The sequence below is a fragment of the Typopeltis vanoorti genome, chromosome 1 (genome assembly GCF_054136105.1).
Source record: "Typopeltis vanoorti isolate ZY-2024b chromosome 1, IOZ_Tvanoo_1.0, whole genome shotgun sequence".
NCBI classification, from domain to species: domain Eukaryota; kingdom Metazoa; phylum Arthropoda; class Arachnida; order Uropygi; family Thelyphonidae; genus Typopeltis; species Typopeltis vanoorti.
The window spans coordinates 106,542,579-106,567,007 of NC_143549.1; the positions used below are offsets into that span (position 1 = coordinate 106,542,579).

Sequence of the window (24,429 nt, forward strand, 5' to 3'; positions counted from 1 at the left end):
CTTATAATTATCATAACTGACATCATCCTTATGTACGCGATATTTCTTCTACATCATCTTTTTCTTACAAATCTTTTGCTTAATTAGATTGCACATCCATTTCACTCCTACTCTATTTATTCTTTGAACTCGGGACACATTTTGATGTCGCATCATTTAAGTATTTTAAGTTGATATCCTTCTCATCCAACAACTGAGACCATGGTGCAGAACCCAGCATACTACTCAGGTGCTCATAATTTCCTGCTTTGTAGTTCAGCATGCAACCTTTTCTGAATGGCATATTCATAAATTAACCACTTCCCAAGTGAGTACCATATGATCACTGTCACCAATTGGAAGCAGAATAATTATGTCTTTAACTGAAACGCTTCTAACACTGTAATCAGATCTAACACTCTTTGACCTCGACTTCCTTCTGTTACATGCTGCTTGAGGAAGTTGTCTCACAACAGCTCAATAAATTCAGTTTCATTCTTCTCATGTGATTTCATAGCTTCCCAATCAATGTTTGGATAATAAAAGTCCCTAACATACTGAGTGTATATTGGTGTAGAAAGTGTATACTGAGTATACACTTTCTACACCAATATATTTTATTACTTGTTAGGCGCAAGTAATAAAATGGTGTATTCCCTGTTATTCAAATGCCCTGGATCAGAGATACTTATGAGTTTTTCTTCCTAGGTTTAGGCTCCTAGCATCCTATGAGAACTCATTAATGTCAGCAATCCTGGATAGTGATCTTTCCCATAATACATATCAATATACATATCCTGAAAGAAGTGTGTGTATTGAGGGATACTGAGGCAGTTGATGAAGGTCAAAACTTTGTGCATAAAGATACTTCGTGTGCAGACTTTGTTTGCTTATGCATGGGTAAAGGATTAATTCATCAAGTTCTTATTTATTGAAGGTTAGGTCTTACTTCAATTCGATTTAGTTTTGATAAGATTCAAATCCACATTCAGGATCAGAATTTTTTATTTTTTTATGTTTTTTGAGGAGGGGTGGCCATTCACTAACATCTTTATCACACTTTCCTAACAAATCTATAACTTCCACAGTCCACCACAAAACTTGGTGTCATGACACTACTTCACACCTGCACAATTAAGCACTGTATAAATTCTAATCGTCCAACCTTAGAATAATTTTCTTGCATATGGGGATGTTAAACCTCTGAGATTTTTAAGGCTGTCTAGAACAGTGCTTCCCAAACTTCTGAATGTCAGGGCCCCCTTTGGAAAAATTAAAATATTTCGCAGCCCCCCCCTCGAAAAAAAATCGTAATATAGACATATTATTATAATATTTATTGTATTTATATTCAATACAAAACATACACAGCGAATATTGCAAAAATCAAATGCAAATATTGCATTTTTAGCATTTTACATACACATGGCACATTATCTCATATTTTTATTTTATATAGATAGATATATTGTTATTGTACATTTGCAGTACAACACATGAAAAGTAAAATGATTAGTAATAAAGAAAGAATTAGAAGTTCAATTTAATGTGATGGATGTGTTTCAGTACTGCTACACAAAAAGTCAATATCAGGTGAAATATTTGAAACTGCAATTCTTAGATTTCTGCATTGAAATGAAACTTATATGAATCAGCATATATTTACTAATATTCATTAAGTGCCGAAATACGCAGGAAGCAAAATTTGCGAACCAACAACATGTGATTTTTTCCATTAAAAAAAATAACAAAAAAGAAATAATAAATAAAATTTAAATACGTTTCTTTTAAGATAAAAAAAAAATCTACTTAGTCTTAAAACATTTTTAATTTGTTTTCATTATTTCACGGCCCCCTCAACAAAACCTATGGCCCCCAAGGGGGCTGCGGCCCACAGTTTGGGAAGCGCTGGTGTAGAAGAGGGCATTCTACTTAATAGATGGCTTCTCCCTCCCAGATTCATTCCAATCACTTTCTCATAGATGCCTCTATTTTAGCATTAGACATTTCTATAGCTGTTTTCATGGAGACACAGTTAACTTGGCCAGCAGCATTTCTCTGCTTTCTTCTAAACATGTAAAACTGTTGATGGATGGCCATCTATAATAAGTTCAATTCAAATTTATCCAACTAACTTGCCATTCTCTTTTCTCTATCTCTCTACCTATCTCCTGTCTAAACATTCCTTTCATGTGCAATTTTTGCCAGGTCCAGGTGCGCAAGAAGCACATCAATTGATTCCTTTTTCTGTCTTCTTCTTCTCCCTCCCCACAATACTTTGTGAAAACATCATAATTACCATGCGCTCTCATATCAGGGGCTTACACCAGAAAATAGTGATTATAAAGATGCATTCTTTTTTTTGATATGCATACTCCAAGAGACAAATTTTGCAATTTCTGAACCAAAGGTTTTGAAGTTGTCTGATTTCAGCCGAATAAAAATCCAGCAGTCTAGCTGGATTTTTAATTCAACTGGACTTCTGACTTAATCTGCCATGCTTAAAAGACATTTTTAACATCTATATCCTAGTTTGATGTAGGTACTGGTTACTGGGTTTATAGTATAGAGGGTCTTATGCAGTTTCTTTTTCACTTCATTACTGTTTCATTTCAACTAAATGCCACTAATTATTTTTTCTCTGCAGGAAAAAAGAAAGCGAGAGCATGACGCTCATATGAATACAAGTAGCCATGATGTCAGTCATGAACCCCCACATAAACGACCAGTACTAGAAGAAGTAGCACCTTGTGAAAGACCTTTGCGAGACCCACGCACGTGTACACTGAAAAAGAAAACATTAAAGTCACCATTACAGATGCTTTTATATTATCTTCTGAAGAAACTACAGTTGTAAGTATTCATACTTTTGTTATGTGAATATCAATAAGATAGCTGAGGCATTTTTTTAAAAGGGAGGGATTGGAATCGTTGTATTTAGTATAGTTTAAGTTTCAGGAAATGAACTATGCCCTCTCAATGAGACATTCTCCTTAGAGATTTTGGAACCTATAGTAGATTAGTGCTGTGTGATTAGGCAAAATTGAGATAGAGAATCTATTGAATCTCATTGAATAAGTAGAGGTTGTAGTCTTTGGCATACTTTATGAGAAAGGCTGCTCCAGCTAACAGAGAAAGATTGAAACAGAAATGTGTTAGCATTTGAACTGTAAGTGGATATTGGACAGCTGCTGCCATGTCATTCTACACTTAACAGAAATGAGAAGAAGATGATGCAGTTTCATTGGGCATGTGATCACCAACACTGGACAGCTGATGACTGGAAAAATCTTGCTTGGTCTGATTAGTCCCTGTTTGTACAGTATATGCTGATAGCAGAACCAGAATATATTGGCAACAACATGAGGCTATGGATCCCTGGTAAGTAGTAACAGCTCAGGCTTGTCATGGTGGAAGGGGGTGGGGTGTAATGGTGTTGGAAATGTTTTCTTGGCACACGTTAAGTCCTCTGATACAGTTGAACACTGTTTGAATGCCACAGCCTATTTTAACATTGTCACTGATCATGTTCACTCATTCATGGCTGCAGTTTATCCATTGTCAAATGGGTATGCCTAGCAAGACAGTGTGCTATTCCACAAAATACGCAGCATATTGAAGTGGTTTGAGGAACATGACAGAGAGTTTCCTTTACTTCAGTGGTCAGCTCAGTCTCCAGACCTTCTACAGCTAAATAGAGCATCTCTGGGATGAGGTAGAATGAGCAGTTCACAGCAGCAACGTGCCAGTGTTGAGAAATATTCCAGAGGAATGCTTTAAGAAGGGAGTCCCACTCATTAAATGCTGTTCTTAATAAAGTGGCCAATTTCAGTATATATGCTCGGTGTATATTCTGCAAAATTCATCATCATCATCAAATTCCTGATGTATATCCTTGGGGGGGGGGTACAGGATATTATGATAGCACTACATGAAAAGTTACTAACTTCCTATCAACAATTTTCCTTCTAGTCTGTTATCTTTCAATTCCAGTAGTATCAGATCTTATATTTCTCTATGCCTTGGTCTTCCTCTGGGGTTTTTTACTTTCATCCTGGCAAAGAACACTTGATTAGTTAATCTTTCTCTCCCATTCTATTTAAGTGGCCATACCACCTGAGATTAGCTCTGCTAACACATTCCTGGATTCTAACAATGTCAAGTTCTTTCCTAACATCATTGTTTTTAATGTGATACTGCTGCCATTGATTCAAACTGTTCAGTTCCCTAATCTTTCTCAGGACTCTCATATCTGTGATCTCCAGTGTTTGATCAAGAGTTTTATTTCTAACTCAGCTCTCTGACTTATAAGTTAAAATTGGTTTGAACACTGTCTTGTATATAGCTAGTGTTTTGACTTATCTCTCTCTTTCTCTTATTCCATATAAATTTATTCATTTGGCTTCCTACCATACCAGCTTTGCTAATTCTGCTGTCTGCTTCCAAGTTTAATTTGCCATCTTCACTAAAAATCGTGCCTAAATAGCTGAAATGTTTTATTTGTTCGATAGGTTCCCCATTCAGGATGCAGGAGTAGTTGATATTTTCAATGTTTCTGCCTATTTTCATTGGCTTTGCATTTTTAATGCTGATTTTCATACCAATTTTATTACAGCAGTTTGGTCAGGAAATCCTGTAGAGACTTGCCCTGGATAACATTAGGAGTATAACATTATCTGCATAAAGTAAAGAGCTGAGATCAACATCTCCAATTTTTATATCAGGTTTAATACTACTTTTCTTCATAATATGATCCATATAAATGATGAATAACAGTGGAGATAATGTATACCCTTGTCGCACACCTGACTTAACATCAAACTATCTTCCTGTATCTCCTTCAATTCTAATGCTTCAATTCGATTAAATTACAGCTCAAATAGAGACTATGTATTGCTTGTTGAAAGTTTTTTCACTTGGTTATACTATAAATTAAAGATGCCAAGAAATTATATTCTCGGTTTCATCCTTTATCCAAGTGTAAGCAATTTACGTGAAGTCATTAGCTTCTATATACAGTCGTGAAGTGACTTTATGTACAAGCTTTGTTTGCTTACACTTGGATAAAGGATGAAACTGAGAATATAATTTCTTGGCATCAACTGGAGCGTTTTGAACAGCTTTCCTCTTGGCACCTTGTCATATGCCTTTTCTAGATCTACAAAACTTGAATACAGATCCTTATTATATTCCTGTGATTTCTCAACTGTTCATTTTAAGGTGAAATCTGATCCTGACAACCTCTGTTTGACCTGAACCCAACTTGCTGTTCTCCAAGCTTCTCCTCCACAATTTTTCATGACCATTTCTCAATAATACTTGCATATATCTTACCAGGAACACTCAGTAGAGAAATTTCTCTGCAATTCTCATATTCCCTTTTGTATAGATGGGTACTATGAGTGTTCTACTCCAATCATCTGAAATTTGACCCTCTGACCAGGTCTTCTGAATTATGCAGTGTAGCCAATGTAAAACTTTTATACCTCCATATTTTAGCATTTCTGGTCAAATATCATCTACTCCAGCTGCCTTTCCATAGCTTTTTTCTACTTCAAGTACAGTTTTATATTCCAGATGGCATTCCTGTTGAGTGTTTTCTATCAATATGCTATCACTGTTTGTTTCATTTAGCAATCTTTCAAAGTGTTTACTCCATATATCAAGTATATCTTTATTTTCAGTTTTTTCATGTTCCCTTTATCATCTCTAATTCCTTTTACCTTACTCTCTCCTCCATTCTGAGCTTTTTCAATACCCCCAGAATATTTTACCACCTTCCTGATATTTATTTTTTATGTTCTTACCAAAGTCTTCCCATGATCTTTGATTAGCTAATTTTACACAATTCTTTCTTACATTTTTCTCTGTATTCTCACCACTTAATCTCCAATGTTTGGCTCTTGTTTTCAAACTCTTTCAGTTTTTCTTGAATAATTGTGTATTTGAGTCTATAGTTCACATCTGATAGCTGTTCAACTTTGATTCATTTCAAAACTTTCTTATGCACCGTTCTTTTCAATAAGAAGTTCAATTTTATCCTTCTCAACACTAAATGGTGATCACTTCCTATTTCATATACCCATACACTCTTGTGACTGGAACCAGTGGGAACACATCACTGTCGACAATAACATAGTCAATGAAACTTTTCTTATTCCTTGCATCTTCACTCCATGTGAATTTGTGCACATTTTTATATTGGAAATATCAATCTAACAGATAAGCTTAGGCATTGATGGTTATTCATGACTTATTTTTCACGGTATTAACAACACCACAAACACTTTTATCAACAAAGATGTTTTATTAACGCTAATATTTTGCTGATTTTCAACTCAGCATCATCAGAGCACAACACACATGTAAACGCAACAGTGAGTGAGAAACAATATAATTGCACAAGACAAACAGCAGTTATCCAGGAGTTTTTCTTAAGATAACTGTCTCCCAAATTTTTGGCAAATTAATGCAACCATATTTGTTAAGGTTGGGAGAATTCTTCAAAGCCATTGCTGACTCAAAAAATAATCTTTCAGATCTATAACGACTCCTAAATAGCACATTCGTGTTCCTCCATCTTTTTTTTTCGTTAGAGGGCGCCAAAAATAGGACTTTAGATCTTTTGTCTTGTGCAATTATATTGTTTCACTCACTCACTGTCGCGTTTACATGTGTTGTGCTCTGATGATGCTGAGTTGAAAATCAGCGAAATATTAGCGTTAATAAAACATCTTTGTTGATAAAAGTGTTTGTGGTGTTGTTAATACCGTGAAAAATAAGTCATGAATATATTGGAAATAAATGTTTATTAAGAGCCAAATTTTAAGTATTGTTTCTAGACCATTCTCAGTGTAAACATTTAAAGAGATAAAATATATTAGATTAACAGTTGAAAATTATATCAAATGATGTAATATTCTCTATGAGAGGAGAGCTCAGTTGGTAATTATTAGGATTCAAAGAAAGGATTGAAATTATTATTAGTTAATAAATCATTTAACACAGTTGTGAAGAATATGGAGTAAGATAACTTCCCACACTGGAAAAGTTTGAGTCATGAAGGGTGAACGTGAAGGGTATGGGAATTCTGTGAACCTTTAAGTTAGTCTCCCAGGGAAGTGTTCTGATAAATAGGGTCTAGAACCATGTGATGTGTAACAGGTTGCTCTGTCCTGTTGGAATACCTGCACACGAAATGAAATGGAATGTTTTATGCATGACGCATCTTATGCAAATCCTGGGTGAATGGAACCAACACATTCTCGATGTAGCATTCGCTATTCGAGGTCACAGTTATGCCACCCTCCTCAATGAAGTAGTGCCCAATAATGCCATGCAGTGACCTTCTCACAGTTAAGATGTTTTTCTTGGACAAATTCAGATGTCAAGAAACCTGTAGGTTCATTTCTTTACATGACTGCTTAGATGGAAATATGCTTTGTCCGAGAACCAGACATTATAGAGGAAGGACGGATCTTCATAGACATTGGCCAGCACGCATGCTGGCCAATGGTATTCCTGCCGTGCAGCATAATCTGTTGCTGTTAAACACTGACCCACTTGAATGACATATGAAACAGCACCAAATTTGTGCTGCTTAAGGATTCTCTTTAGTGACTGCCTTGGTATCCCAAGTTTTATTGCTGTTTGGCATTAACTGCATTTCGGAGACTGTAACACTTGCTCTAGCACATGTCCATGATTCTCATTTGTGTTAACAGTTCATGGGGAAAACCATGAATTGTTATTCATATGAGGCAAAATGAGCACCTGTCTGTTAAAGAGTTTTGGAAACAGTTTAATGTTTTAGATGCTGTAAGGATTATCAGAGATTCTTGGGGTAAAATTACCCAGAACCCTTGAATGGTGTCTGGAAAAAACTTTGGCCATCCTTTTTTAAATGTGAAACGGAAATGTTTCCAGAAACTGATCAAGTTGCTGAGGCAATAGAAGAAATTGTCAACCTTGCCAGGCAATTAGATTTAGAAATCGACAGTAAAGATGTCAGCGAGCTGTTAGACTCGCATAACAAGGAGCTTACAATCGACGAGCTCATAGAAATGCATGAGCAAAGCACTACTGAAGAGACCAAAACCTCAGATCCAGTTCTACCAGAAAAACACATGACAATTGCAAAATTAACAGAAGGTCTCAGCTTAATTAAGAAAGGTTTACTGATTTTGGAGGACATAGATTCTAACGAGGAATGAATTGTAGCCACAAGGCAAGGAATAAAAAAATCATTGGCTTGCTATGAAGAAATTTTGCATGACAAGAAAAAGACATTATGCCATCAGACGAATCTATTAGGTTTTATGAAACCATCGACATCGAAATAACTTTCTTTTTTTTATGTACGAAAAACTACAATTATGTTTATATTTCTTAAAAAACCTTTGGTCTTTTAAGAAATAATTAACTAATATTTTGTATGTTTGTATGTATAAATTACATGCAAAATTATACCATGAGTTACGCGAATTCGACCTACGTGCTTTTTGTTGGTCCCGCCTACTCCGTAACTTCAGGGTATGACTGTACATATCTATGAAAACAAGCAATTAAGTGTGCAATTCTCGAAATATAAATGCACTAATAACTGAAACTGGTAATTTGAAACAATATTTAAATTTACATAAACGAAATTCTGTACACACATGATGTCACTAAATACAAATAAGTTGAGGATGTTACTCTGAAGTGCTGGTTACTTCTCCACATTTCTTAAAGGCTATGTGGAGGTCTCCCCTCCTCCCCAATTGTAGCTTTGATCCTTGAAAACAACTCTGAATAGAAATATCAAAGATTAAAAAAATTCATCTCTGACCAGTTTATAATTATGGATGTATACTAATAAGGACTTGCAACTTATTTGTATTTAGTGACATAGTACTATGTAGTGCAGTAATTTTTTCTCAGTCTAGGTTCACAACTACTTGATAAAATACTTTTTTTTTAATCATAATTCCATTTTAATTGAAAAATTATTTGAAAGAAGGATAATTCTTTCCTTATTATGGAATTCAATGCTGCTGTTATTTATGATCTCCTAAAATGTCATAATTTCAGGACCATTTAAATTGCAAAATTAAGCAAAACAAAATTTTCTGTGTTACATATGTCAATAAGGATTAGGTTAAGTTGTTTATGAAGAAAGTGCTCATGGGAAAATTTCAAAGCAATCATTTCATTTTTAACATAGATAGATTTTTCTTCTGACATTAACCCTTTGCTATTGGTATTCCATTTTCTTTCAGTCTTTACCCTCTTATCCTATGTTCAGTTTTCTACTTACTCTTTATTCCTTGATCTGCCACTTTTGCATTTTACTACACAATTGATTGATTTTGTGCTACAATGATATTTAATCATTTAAAAGTTATTATTTTATGTAGTGTACTACCAGGGGCGGCTGATGCATAGGCACTGCGGAACTGCAGCACCCCAATTTTTCTTGATATATAAATATATTTATTAATTTATTTATATTTGCTTTTAATATTTATTTTTATCATCAGCAATCCTATACAATTCTCTTATTTTGTATAAAAATAATAAAAATCCATCTTGTAGCACTTAGGAGGGCGAAGGACGCTAGCAGCACTGTGTTTACTACAGTGTCATATTGTTAAGCAGGCAAGCATATATGCACATCATAGTGAGACGCGAGCTATTAGCATAATGCAGCACTGTCCGTCATGCAGTTCCACTGTTGGTTATATGCAGTTTGCGCCAATAGTAAAGTGTTCATAGTGCTTATTGTGTTTACTCTGTCTCTTTAAATATTTGGACATTACAATTAAAGGATATAATTGTAATGTCCAAAAATTGTAAATCCATTCCTTTAATTACAATTAAAAGGAATGGATTTTATTTCTAAGTAATTTTGAATTATACTAAACTATGTAATTTTATTGATAATAAACAATATTTTTTCATGAAACAAAACAAGAAGAATATATATTTTTTTAAAGTAATTTTGAATTATACCAAACTACATAATTTTATCGATAATAAACAATATTTTTTCATGTTTAATTTTTTTTAATTTTTACCATAATTTTGATATTTTATCCAAACATGTATATACTATACTTACAGTGTGTATGTATATTTCGAAAGTTGCAGCACCCCCCACGATTTCAAGCTACGAGCTGCCACTGTGTACTACACAACTTTCTACAACTATGAACATCTGAGGAAGCAGTATGCAAAATTATAAATCACAAATTTTCTATGTACTTGTGCATAGTTGCATATTGTTAGTTTTGTCAAAAGAATTCTTGTAATTTTTATAATTGGTGAAATAATTTTAATGTTTTTTCCTATCTCTTTCTATTTAAATAAAATTGTAGGAAAGATCCTCAGGAATTTTTTGCTTGGCCTGTGAGTGATATAATTGCTCCTGGTTATTCTAGTATTATTCTACATCCAATGGATTTCAGCACCATGAGAAAAAAGATAGATGATAAAGAATACGGTAGTGCTGTTGAATTTAAGGTAAGTTTAAGATAATTATTAAGATAATTAACAAACAGTGATTTATTTATTTTTTATGAAGGCTTTTCTGGTTGGCTGAGCATTTAACCTATCCACTTTTCAGCTGAACACTGCATGTTTGAATCCCACCATAGGCATGGATGTTTGCAAAAGAATGTCTTTAGGTAGAAAATGAATTTCCTCACCTCACCTGGTGTGAGACCACCCTGCTTATCAGAACTTGAAATGGCTTGAAAGTTCTATTCTTGGTCTGTAGAGGAGGATTATGTAAAAAATTTAAAACAAAGTATTTCAAAAATATCTAAAATAATAAATAAAACAAACCTAAGCCCACCCACAGTACTACTATACTATACTATAGACCTTATGACCTTGCATAGGTAGGAACCACATTAAAAAATTAAGAAATAAATTTTTGAAATGTAAAACTACAAAGATGATTCAAAAGTTTCAGAAATTTGACACTTTTTGCATCTTAAAATTAAAATTGATACATATCATTCAGATGTGTATACATATCTTTTAATTGACCTTAATTTTAAGAATCCTCTAAAAATATTTAAGTCCAAATGGTGTGTGCATGCGATCATAAAAATATTGTTGGAGGAACATCTGCTATTGATTGACCAGTGATTGCAGTAGCACCCATGTATTGATGATGATGCACCTTACTGGAACCATCTGTGGACCATCCCTTAGAAATTACATCATTTGTGAAGTGTCATTTTCTTTAATCGGCCTCTTATCAGTACCAGAAGTGCTGTTTTACCCAGGTTGGTCCTACTGTTTTTATGTTTCTAAATGACTGAAAGTAGACACTTTTGTAGGTAACAGCTGGTTTAATGAAATTTTTATCCATAGGATTGTCAAGTAACTTTGTCAGTTGAACTTGATGCCTTGGGGTTGCTGAGTTTGGCTAACAGTCTGCACTTGCTCATGGATAGATGGGGTTTGATGATGTAATGCAGGTGCATGATCAGTTAAGATTGGCCATTTGAAATCATGCTTGTATTTGAGCAAAATTGTATAAGTGTTTTTGTTTTTTCAGACTTCTTTGGCTGCATTTATAATCAAGTTCTCAAATGAGATGATTTTGGTCATATTGTAATCATAGAAGTTGTTGATAGGAGATTGATGCTGTCATACTAGCCTGCACCACCCCTTGAGGGTACATATCAAGAAAGAAATTGATAATCATGATAATGTAAATAAAATCACTAATAATAATTACTTTTTATGGCACACAATAAAAATTGTAAGTACATAAATTCTGAAAACTTTGTAGTTGAAATTCTAAAATGTATGAGAGTCTAATTCAAAGAGATGGTTTTTTTTTTTTTTTTTTTTTTTTTTTTTTTTTTTTTTTTTTTTGAGGTGGGGGTTGACATTTTCTGAAAATGTTCAATATTTATATCCAGTTTTAGTGTAACATGCAGATCACTTGTTTTCAAGAATACCAATTAACAAGACAATTAATTAGTCCTCTGTTTTAATTGGCAATCAGTTTTGGTGATGCTTTTAATGCCTTTATCTTCATTTTTTTTCTAATTTGAAATTTCTGTAACTAAGTTACAAACTACTGGAAAGTTCCAACTAATTATTCCCCAAACACGCACACAGCAATGAAGTTACTTCAAGCTCACTCTCACATGCAAAAATTTAAAAAAATTGTTAGTAAATGTGTTTTTCCAGCAAATAATACCAAAATTCACATCCTGAAATTTTTTTTCATACTTGAGTGTAGATGATTAATTTAGCTTAATTTGGTCAGGTGAGATGATTGGCGTTATTATGGAAACAGAAGTAAACAGGATCACATCATGTGATGAGATGTGAGTCATTGAACTGCTTTAGAGAGGAAGATGGCTTTACCTGTTGTGTGAGTGTGTGTCAGAAACCAAGAGGAACAAGTCAAGTCTTGATGACTGTCTTTTTGTTCTTTTTGCCATACCAGTTTGTTTGAACATTATAGGCCTTCCAATATTTGCATCCCTGATGGTATTTTTTCCAGTGATTCCATCATGTACCTAGGAACTTGTGATCTTACAAACTATGTTCTAATATATTTTGGGGGAAAGAAGTCTAGGGACTGATTATTTTTGTTTTCTAGTTGAATTTAGTTTCTTATTAGTTTTCTTTCCTTTCCTTTTTTTTTTTTTTTTTTTTCAGTATGATTTGAAGTTGATGTGCGATAATGCTATGACATATAACAGACCTGACACAGTTTACTATAAGGCTGCAAGAAGGATGTGGCATGTAGGACAAAAACTTCTTAGCAGAGTAAGTAATTTGCTAATATTTGTTAATAAAATCTTCTGTTTTTGAGCTATATAATTAGTGCATTTGCTTTTAAATATATCATAAAAGGCATTTTTCTTCAGAGTATGTTTATGAAATTGTAACATTTTAAAATAGTTTTATTTTAAAATAAAATAATATTCGAGATAATAATGACAAGGTTATTTGTTGATAACAAATAAACAAGAAAATCTGATTTATATGTCATCATAAGGAAATATAAATTATCAAGGTTGATTTAAATTAATTGGAATTACATATTATCATTACTGACAAAGTTATTGGTGGTTTGTATGTATGAAATATTGTCAGTTATGTTGGTTTAAAATAAATATGAAAATACAGCTGCACCCAAACTTAAATAAATTCAGATTGTGCAAATTTTCCCGTAAGGCTTCAGAAAAATTTTACTTAATGTGCTTAGGTTATTCACATGCCACTTAATGGTGACTTTCCGAAAGGCTGACAGCCCACATGGCATATGCTTTCCTCAGTCTTGATTTGAACTATGTGAATGAAAGGTCAGATCCAAAAGCATCTTCCTTTAAGTTTACTGACAATTCGGTTGAAGGCAAGAAAAGTCTTTTTGAAGATGTGGAATCAAAATATTATCCAGACTGTTCTCAATCCTTTGTGGCAAGTAATGATTGGTTCACTGTTTAGTTGTCTCTTAATAATTTCCTAAGGAAAGTCAAACAGCTAAATTAAACCTTTTATTTATATTTTTCTATTTTCTAATTCTATTTGTATACTTACTTGCATTAATAATTGCATATTTAATTATGTATGGGCACCTGCTGTATATGCATTCTGTAAACATGTAAGCAATAGGGTGTGATCAGCAGGTGAGGTTGGTTAAATCTCACTTAATATAAAATTCCTATTACATAAACTTTGTAGAACATAATACTTATATAAGTTGGGGTCTGCCTGGTGTATATTTAATAATTTAAAAGAGGCATTGAGTGTTATGGTAAGAATCTTGATAAGCAAATTCAACCTGTCATAATTGTTTCTAGGTTGAATACTATTGATCTGCCAATTTTATATGACAGAAGTGTTCAATTTCAGGACACAGTCTGAAATTGAACACTTCTGTATGAAAAACTTGAAGTATGAAATCCAATTAATGAAAAATGTAGATTACTCTGAAAATGACAAAAAACAGACAGAAGAGTTTCCCTCCTCCTCCTCCTATACAGCTACCTCTACATGCATTATTGTTAAAGAAATTTGGAATATAGTTATTTATTCATCGCTTAAGTCCCCTAAGGATTTCGGCACAGCTGGATTAAAAAGTGTTTCACAGACACATGCAGATCATATTGTTCAATTGATTTTAACTAAATTTGGTAATAGTCACTACTGTATACTGCTTCAAAATGGCCATAAATTTTCATACACAAACCAAAATAAATTTGAGGAGTGAATAGAAAATGCTACAGATTGCATTGTTTATCTGTTTGGACCACTTCCTCTTAAGTAATTTTATATATATATATATATATATATATTACAATGCCTCTTTCAAACTCAGTCAGTTTCCTTCTTGCAGCCATTTCACCTGGACACAGTTGCACTGACTTGGGAGCATCATATTCCTCCAATTTATATCTGCTACAAACATAACTCGTTACATGGCATGATGCACCTTGTCTGGGGGGGGGGGAGATCTGTTGACTTTTTTCCAAGTTGTGTGTGTATATATACACACACACACTGATTGGAAAGAAGTTAATGGATCCCCTGCCGCGCGCGCGCGCGCACGTGTGTGTGTGTGTGTGTGTGTGTGTGTGTGTGTGTGTGTGTGTGTGTGTGTGTGTGTGTGTGTGTGTTATATGGGGAGTGGAGGGAATCCATTGACTTCTTTCCAAGCAGTGTATATATCACACTATGCATTTACACACACTGCTTGGAAAGAAGTCAACGAATCCCTCCCCCATGGACAAGGTGCATCATGCCATGCAACCATTTATGTTTGTAGCTAATATAACTTGGAGGAATATGATGCTCCTAAGTCAGTGCAACTGTGTCCAGGCGGAATGGCTGCAAGGGAACTAACTGAGTTTGAAAGAGGTATTATGATAGGATGCCATGTTTCCTATCGTTTCGGCAAATTGTTGACAAATTGGGCATTCCCAGTCAACAATTAGTGATACTGTACTGAGATGGAAGTGCAGAGAGTCAACTGCAAGTGCCACCCACAATGGACAAACACCACACGAAATGCTGCTATAAAGAATAATATGTAAAAACTGTCGAATGTGGAGTTTCAGGCATTGAATGGAACATGAACCTGCACAAACAAAAACATCCAGAATCGAGACACACAACATGGGTTTCCATCATATGACTGCAATATGTAAGCACCACATTACCCGAACCAACATGCAACATCGTCTTCAGTGGTGCCGAGAGAGCATGTAGTACAAAGAAGCTTTGGATAGTTGTGTTATGGAGTGACGAATCATGTTACGTCCTCTACAAACCAGATTGACAGGTGTGGCAGATATTCGGCAAATGTCTTACCAGCATGCATAACCCTAACTATGAAATTCGGAGGTGACAGTGTGGTGGTATGGTCCTGTTTTTCCTGGTTTGGCCTTTGACCTCTGTTTGTGATCCATGAACATTTAACTTCGAGAGGTATTTGAACATTCTGGACAATGCAATGCTTTCTACTTTGTGGTCTTTCTATAGAACTGACCGTTATCTCTTTCACAAGACAACATGGCATGTCATAAGGCTGCTGCTGTAACTATGTGGTTTGTGGACATGAGCATCACCACACTTGACTGGCCTCCCACAGAGCCCACAATTTCAACTCTATTTAACATCTCTGGGATGAACTGAGCATCAGGTGAGATCAAGGGACATCTGCCCTACAACAGTCCAGGACCTCATTACATGCTTACAATGGTCCAAAATTCCCATTGATCACTATTGTATTTTTGTAGAAAGTATGCCCATAGGATTGCTGCAATCATCACAGTCCTACTACATCTTATTAAGGTAAGCACCATGGTTGTTTGTTTCTCACACTATGGTGTCTGTTGACTTCTTTCCAAGCAGTGTATATCTCCTTAGCTCATGTTAAAGAGGTGAACCAGCTGAAGAAGGAAGTAGGATGCAATTAAAAATGATAACCACTGGTTGACATTTTAATTATCAGGAATGTAAATGTGAATGTAAAAACAAGTTTGACTCATGAAGCTCATTTTCACATGAGGTGTTTTTTTAAAGATTTTTACTTCTCTCACCATAGCACCTGCTCTTCCCATCTAAATCTGGTTAGTGAATTTGCTAACGTGAGAAACCTGAAATGCTTGGGAATGAGACTAGAAAAAAATAAAGGTTACTGCATTCATTGTACTTTATATGATTTAATCTCAGTCATTTACAGAAATGGTCTAGCGAATTACATTCAGTTGCTAAGTCACCCAAACTTAACCTTGGCTAATCAAACTGAATCCATAGGTAGCAGTTAGTTTTGTAACTACATTATGCTAAATTGAGGTCTAGATAAGCAGGATTAGAACTAAACTAAATTTAGCCATATTGTGCAACCTTTTTAGTATATTTTGTGATTTCATTAGGGTCTTCCCTCTAATGCTCAGCTGTTTGTATATTACTCACTCCTGCTTCTATAGTTCACATGTCAGTGAATTGATTTGAAACACAAGGAGCTTATCCATCTTGGTGATCATTCTTCCCTATAAGATGTGTTGATCATTATCACAGAAAGCCAGTAAGAAAATGAATTAAGTGACTCATTCTCCACTGCATATTAACTTGTGTGTGGAGTATAATAGTATTTTAAAAAATGCTTAAAAATTACATCTGACTCAAAAAAAACTATATACATATGATATATATGTAACTTACATGCAATATAAATTTAATGGAAATGAAGTAGAGTACAAAAGAATAAAATAAGTATGGATGTGAAACTCAATGAGATATCGAAAACATTAATTTTGAGCCCTACTAAACAATCGAGGCTAACTAGCACCCATAGAGGGTTCCTTCTTAGCACTTTAGGCTTTGTCTGATCATTTCCACTTCTTGCTTTTATACTTCTTATTCCTTATATGCATGTTGCTTCTTATATTTTACACCTGATGTCAGGTATATAGTAGGTATTAACAGGTGTATGATAGGTCTGAACACCTGTTGTATACATCTTATGATGGAATTGAAATTGTAAGCTTATATATAGGTTTATGTGTTGGCATTTATTCCATCTTAAGATTTATGGTATTAAAAACACCAAAAATAAAATAAATTAGATATTAACTAGCTGATATTAATTTTCTAGTACTGTTTCCAACATCTTCAGAACACAAGCAACTTATCATGATAAAGTGATGATTAATATTAGAAACTTAGTACTTTCTAACATTGAATAGATAGAAATTTTTACATTTGAAATTACTCTCCCAAATGTTTGGTAAATTAACACTACCATACTTCTTGATGCTAAGAATAGTCTGACCAACAGGTTTACAGATTTTATATGTGCAATAAATGTATAATGTACTGTAAAATATTTGAAAATTTTCTTTTTAATTTCTGTGCAGTGGAACAAGATCTTATTCTTGATGTCTTATCTGAAACAATGCAAAATTCTCAGAAAATGTTCTTGTTAAAACCATCTTGACTTAAAAATAAAATCAGGTACTGGAATGTATATATTCATTATAACCATAAAAATTCAAGATCACCTTTTGTAGATTGTAGTAGCATATATAACCTTACTAGCAGACTACAGGATAACTAACTCTCTAAACTGTGCTGCTGAAGATACAGAAAATAAAGCCTCTCTCGCTTGTCATTCTGGAAAAGTGAAGTATTCTATGCAGTGGCATTTGATATTTAACACCAAGGCTCATAAGTCAATTAATGACAAAGAAAATAATTGAATTTGACAATGTATGCAGATTCTTTATATAGGCAGAACAATGGAAATTAGTAGTGCAGTAGGAAAAATCAGTGGGCCAAATGAATCTAAGTAATATTGTGATGTACAGTTAGCATCTTTATTGAAAGTGGCAGAAGCATATTTTCAAAATATGCTAAGAAATTAGTTAAGTAAATTGTGAAAATTCTGTAAAAATTTATTATACTTTTTTAAATTATAATTTTGCATGCTAAAAATGGGCAGTTCTGTAAATTTATCCCTTTCTTTTGATTAGAAAAATGACAAGGAAATATACTTGCTTATCAAAATGTCATTTTCTCTCTGGATTGGTCCAGGTTTTCCCCTTAATTTTGATATTTATAAGTGGACTATACTAATATCACAGCATGGTGTTTCTAGAATTACATCAATGGCCATGTATACTTTTTTGCAGCTTTTTTTATTTTGCAGGCTGATCTTAATCAGTAATCACATCTTTCAGATTTGTTTCACAATAACATTACTTATATGAGCAACAATTACTATAAGCAAATCATAGGAATAGCAGGAATACTTTGTGATAGTGGGTAGTTTGTTGTCAGTGATCATTATATTTTGTTTAATGTGAGGCCCTTGCTCAGGACTTTTCAGTAGTTTATGTCCATGCTTACCATCTTAAACTTAAACTGATCAGTACATTGACATCTTCTTTTAGGATCATCATTATTTTGAATATTCTTAAAAAGTTTTATGTAACTCTTGATGTTCTAGTATAGACAACAAACAACTAAGCTTTATAGTAATGGAGCATCCCCTATTTACCAGTCTGTAGGCCTAAGATTAATTAATTATTTATTAATAATTTTTTTAATTAGAGTAACAAATCAGACATCTGGATAATTTTGAATATCAGGATGATGGTGGTATTTAGCACATAATTTAAGATTGAGATAAAAACTGGGAGATTAGATAGTGAATGGAATTTGGAAGATGGAAACCAAATGCATGTTCATCAAGATATATAAAATAGTAGGGATAAAACTATAAATAAAATTAAGAAGAAATTAATTAAAGAGTATACATTTTAATTATGACCTAAAAAACTGTAGCAAATATTATCAGCCAGCAGTATAAATGACACTGCTGGCTATAGCTCTTGACAGTATCTACCTTCTTTTGATGCCTCTTCCCTATATACCAACATTGATGTCTCCAAATCTTGGATGCCATCCACACACTGCTTATTAATGATTTTGCACCCTATCAGAATGAACAAAATTATTCCCTTCAGATATCCTTTTGTTAATTAAGATAAACAAAAGGCAAATTTCTTTAAATACGATAACATTTATGGACAGATTTTTGCTCTTCCAGTGGACCAAAACATCAGCGGTCATCTTTTTTGAACTTTTCCTGCTTGTATGGAATCGCAATTCCTGTATCCCTCCCATCCATATCTCTTACTATAAGCACATTGATGTCCTTTGTATTTAAGGAGAATTTCATATAAAAATTGCTTCATTCTTTGAACACCATTAACCACAAATTACATTGAATATGAAAAAAAATACATCCATAAACTTAAATTTGATCCTAACTATATCAGACCATCATTTTAATATTAAAGTATACCACACACTCACAAATATTGAATATTACTTGCATTTTTCTTGTTATCATCCTTATTAGATCCGTGATATTAACATATTAACCATTCATCTTCAACTATGGCCTTAAACCAAGAAATTAGATGTCTTAATGATCTCCTCAATTTTCAGCAATATTCAAAATGGCCAATTGGACTGTTCAATTTATTTAGCCCAAAATCTTATATCCTCATCCCAAAACAACAAAAACTCACACCACCTTAACATTTCCATATGTATTCATTGATAACATCTAAAAAACTATCAAATGCATTTTCAGATATTCTAGTTAAATTTTCTTTACCACTAGTAATAAACTGTGCCTTACTAAAACTTACTAAACCCACAATAATGCAGAGTTATGGCATAATATTTACAAATTTAACTGTCAGTCTGAAATGCAATATTTGTTATTACATTGGATCCACCACTTTGTCTTTAAAATTGCATTTAAATGAACATCACTGGGACTGCAGTATACTATTTCTATAAAAATTAATTTTCTTGTGTGATTTTTAGGCTCTTGAGGTCTAAAGACATATTTTGTTTCTACAAAATTAATAAAATTTTCTGATCTGTTAACTGCATTTCTCAACCCTCAGTTTTGTCCTCTTTACTCTTTTACTACTCTCTTCTTTTCAGTCCTGTATTGTGGGATTTGTAATAATTTCAAACTTTCAGTCAGGTTGTGCAGTAGATCTTAATTGCATAACCTGACTGATTTTTTTTTTCTAGGCTTTCTGAAAAAATAAATAAATAAAAAAATTACAAAAAAATATAAACATTGATAAAAACGGGAAAAAAATCCTAACCCCATCCATGGTACAAATGTACCCTAGGTTTACTGATAACCTTTTGTTGGTGGGAACCACACACACACGGTGGTTCAAAATTCCATGTACAAACTTTAAGAGGAGGTAGAGAAAATCAAAATCAACCATATTCACATAGGAAAGCATGACTGGAAACGCCACCCGGAAGTGATAGATGGCGCTGTTCGCCAGTGCTCCAGGTGAGCAATTGAGGTTTCCTCATTTAAGCTTTCAATGGAATATGAAGAACATGCATCGTTTTACGAACGCTGAGATGGCAGACATGCACCTCGTTTATGGGTTAGCTGACGATAATGGACTAGCTGCTGTACGAATGTATCTCAAAAGGTACCCAAAGAGACGTGTACCACATCACCAAATGTTTGCGCACTTGCATCAGAATTTGTGTGACTATAGATCATTTGGGGATCGCAGGCATGATAGTGGGCGGCCACGATCGACGTAAAATCCCGCCATTGATTCAGATGGCTGAAGATTATTCTCAACATGTGAAATTCACGCAGTGGTTTCTGCAGAAAAGTGCCTAGACCTGGATTTTCCAACTTGTGTTTTGCTCACAGATGAAGCTTCATTTATCTGTGAAGGGATCTTCAATCACCACAATGCTCATGTGTGGGTCCCATGAGAACCCACACGCTGTGCGATCACATGCTGCACAATAACGCTTCGCCATTAATGTATGGGCAGGTATCATCGCTGACTGTTTAGTTGGCCCATACCTGTTACCACCCTGACTGGACTCCCAGAATATCGGAACTTTCTGGAAGAAGTTCTGCCAGATTTACTGAACAATGTTCCAATGACTGTGCATCGGCAGATGTGGTTCCAACATGACAGGGGCTCCAGCCCATTTTGGCATTTCTGTGTGTCAGTATTTGTACAGGTCCTTTGGGGCTCGATGGTTTGGGCGTGGTGGACCCTTTGCATGGCCCCCGTGCTCACCTGATTTATCAAGCGTTGATTTCTTTCTGTGGGGGGGGGTCCCTTAAAGCCATGGTGTACAAAACGCCTGTTGCCTCTGACATGGACCTCGTGGCAAGAATTGCCATCGCCGCTGCTAATATCTGGGAAACTCCATGTATTTTCGAAAATGTACGGCAGACAATGCGCCATCGGTGTCAAGTATGCATCACTGCTGATGGCCATAACTTTGAGCACCTGATGTGAAACCATATTATGTATCCAACTACTATTGAACCGTTTCAGTTATACCTAATAAAGTTTTTTACACTACTTACTGCCTTGTATTATTTCTGTATCTTTGTGTCCCTGTTAGTACCTTCCGGTGGCATTTCCGGTCATGCTTTCCTATGTGAATATGGTTGATTTTTATGTTCTCTACCTCTTCTCAAAGTTTGTACATGGAATTTTGAACCACCCTGTATATGCCATATAGGAATTTAGTACAGAATTCCTGTGGCATCCTCTCAGAGTTACTAAAATTTAGTATATGATTTTCAAATTTCATGATACTAGCCTTGCAGTTTGATGGCAAATAGTATATGTGCCCATTAGCAAGAACTTCAGTTTCTAGGTATGCTAGGTCTGGTATGTATAGTTGAGCATTTCTGGACAAATAACATCTGTTTCTACTCCTTTCCACATTTTAAGTTTTTGAGAACTTTTTCCTTAAGTATTGATATGCACTTCTGCATCCCTCTTGAATGCTTCTCCCTGGTCTGTCCCTTTGTTTCTTTTAATAATTTTTCAAAGTAATCACTCCAGACTTGTAAAATATCTTCAGTTTTCAAGCTACCTTTATTATCCCCGATTTCTTTTATTTTGATTTTATTTATTTATTTTTTATTTTTTACCGGTTAACTTATAAAGAGATTCGTTATTCAGAAAATGAATAATAAAAGTGAACATGCTGATAACTATTAAATTGTATTAAACTTTGCCAAGAAATAATATCCTTGTTTAATCCTTTATCAAAGTGCAAGCAAACAAAGTTTTGCACAAAGTATCTTCATGACTAGGCTACTTGTATATAGAGACTGAATTCACATCAGTTGTCTTATTATCATCCCATAGTGCAAAGTACCCTTCCTCTTACATATTCTTATCTTTGTGTGTGTGAATATATATCATCATCATCATCAAATTCCTGCCATGTACCCTCAAGGGGTGTACAGGATATAACAGTACTACATGAAAAAATTACATCATTACTAACTTCCTATCTACAATTTTCCTCCAAATCAGTCTGTTACTTGTCAAGACTCCAACATTATCAGATCTTATATTTCTATCGTCTAAGGCACTTTGTACCGTATCAATCCACCTATATCTTGGTCTTCCTCTGGGTTGTTTTCCTGCCAACCTAGCAGAGAACACTTATTTTGCTAATCTTTCCTCGCCCATTCTGTTAAAGTGACCATACCACCTGAGATTAGCTCTGCTAACGCATTCCTGGATGCTGACAATGCTAAGTTCTTTCCTAATATCCTTGTTTTAAATATGATATTGCCATTGATGCCATCTGTTCACGCCTATAATCTTTCTCATGACTCTCATATCTGTGGTCTCTAGTCTTTGGTCAAGTGTTTTACTTCTGACCCAGCTCACAGATCCATAAATTAGAACTGGTTTGAACACTGTCTTGTATACAGCTAATTTAGTGTTCCGACTAATTTCTCTCTTATTCCATATGAATTTATTCAATTGACTTCCCACCATACCAGCTTTACTGATTCTGTTCTGCATTTCTATATTTAATTTACCATCTTCAGTAAAAATCGTGCCTAAGTAGCTGAAATGTTTTACTTGTTCCACAGGTTCTCCATTCACAATACAGTTGACATTTTCAATGATTCTGCCTATTTTCATTGTCTTTGTAGAATCTTACAGACTTGTAGCAGATTTATTTAGAAGTATAACATCATCCGCATAAAGCAAAGAGCTGACATTAACATCTCCAGTTTTGATATCAGGTTTAATACCACTTTCCTTCATAATGTGATCCATATAGATAATGAATAACGGGATAATGTACATCCTCACACCAGATTTAACATTAAACCATCTTCCTGTACTTCCTTCAGTTCTAACTGCTGACTTACAACTCAAATAAAGACTAAGTATTGCTTGATATAATGCCCCATTGACACCATATAACTGCATCGTATTGAATAGCTTCTCTCTTGGCACCTTGTCATATGCCTTTTCCAAATCGACAGAACTTAAATATAGATCTTTGTTATATTCCCATGCTTTCTCGACTATTTGTCGTAAAGTGAAGATCTGATCCTGACAGCCTCTATTTGGCCTGAATCCAGCTTGTTCTTCACCAAGCTTTTCTTCCACCATTCTTCTCAACCGTTTCTCAAGTATACTTGCATAGATCTTACCAGGAACACTCAGTAGGGAAATAACTCTGTAATTCTCACATTTAGTTTTATTTCCCTTTTTATATATGGGTACTATGAGAGCTCTACTCCAATCATCGGGAATTCGTCCCTCTGTCCAGGCTTTCTGAACTATGCAGTGCAGCCACTGTAAGACTTTTATACCACCATACTTCAGCATTTCTGGTCAAATATCATCTACTCCTGCTGCCTTTCCACATTTCAAGCCTTTGATGGCTTTTTCTACTTCAAGTATGGATATGTATTCCTGACTGCATGCCTGGTCAGTGTTTTTTATCACTGTGCTGTCATCACTGCTTGTTTCATTTAGCAGTTTTTCAAAGTAATTACTCCATACTTCAAGGATATCTTTTTCTACCGTTTTCATATCACCTTTATCATCTCTAACTCCTTTTACAGCACTCTTTCCTCCATTCCTAAGCTTCTTCAACAACCTCCAGAATATTTTGCCACCTTCTTGATATTTATTTTCTACATTCTTGCCAAAGTCCTCCCATGACTTTTGTTTAGCTAGTTTTACACACTGTTTAGCTTTCTTACTTTTGTCTCTGTATTCTGTAAGAGTAAAAGCTGACTTATTTGCCAGGAAGTTTTGATATGCTTTCTTCTTTTCCTTCACTGCCTCTAACTTCCTGTGTCCACCAGGGAGTTATGATTTTTTTATCCTTGCAGACAACCTCACCACATGCCTCTCTGGCAGAATCAATCAATGTTTTCTTCAGAGTTTGCCACTGAATCTCCAAGGTTTGATTCCTGTTCTCAAACTCTTTCATTTTCTTTTCAATAATCTTTCTGTATTTTAGTCTGCAGTTCACATCTGAGAGCTGCTCAACTTTTATTCGCTTTAAAATTTTCTTACATGTTATTCTTTTCAATATGAAATTCAATTTTATCCTGCTCAA

The 24,429-nt window shown here is 34.4% G+C and overlaps 1 protein-coding gene across 2 annotated transcripts in view; it reads left to right on the top strand.

Moving 5' to 3' along the window:
- The window catches only part of Brd7-9 (Bromodomain containing 7/9), a 198,351-nt gene that overhangs the window by 38,888 nt on the left and 135,034 nt on the right, over positions 1-24,429 (top strand). For both annotated transcript variants that reach the window (XM_090392551.1, XM_090392560.1), the window contains exons 3-5: positions 2,627-2,832; positions 10,338-10,482; positions 12,652-12,762. In XM_090392551.1, coding sequence (XP_090248677.1) covers positions 2,627-2,832; positions 10,338-10,482; positions 12,652-12,762 — 462 coding nt within the window. The remainder of the gene's footprint in view (positions 1-2,626; positions 2,833-10,337; positions 10,483-12,651; positions 12,763-24,429) is intronic.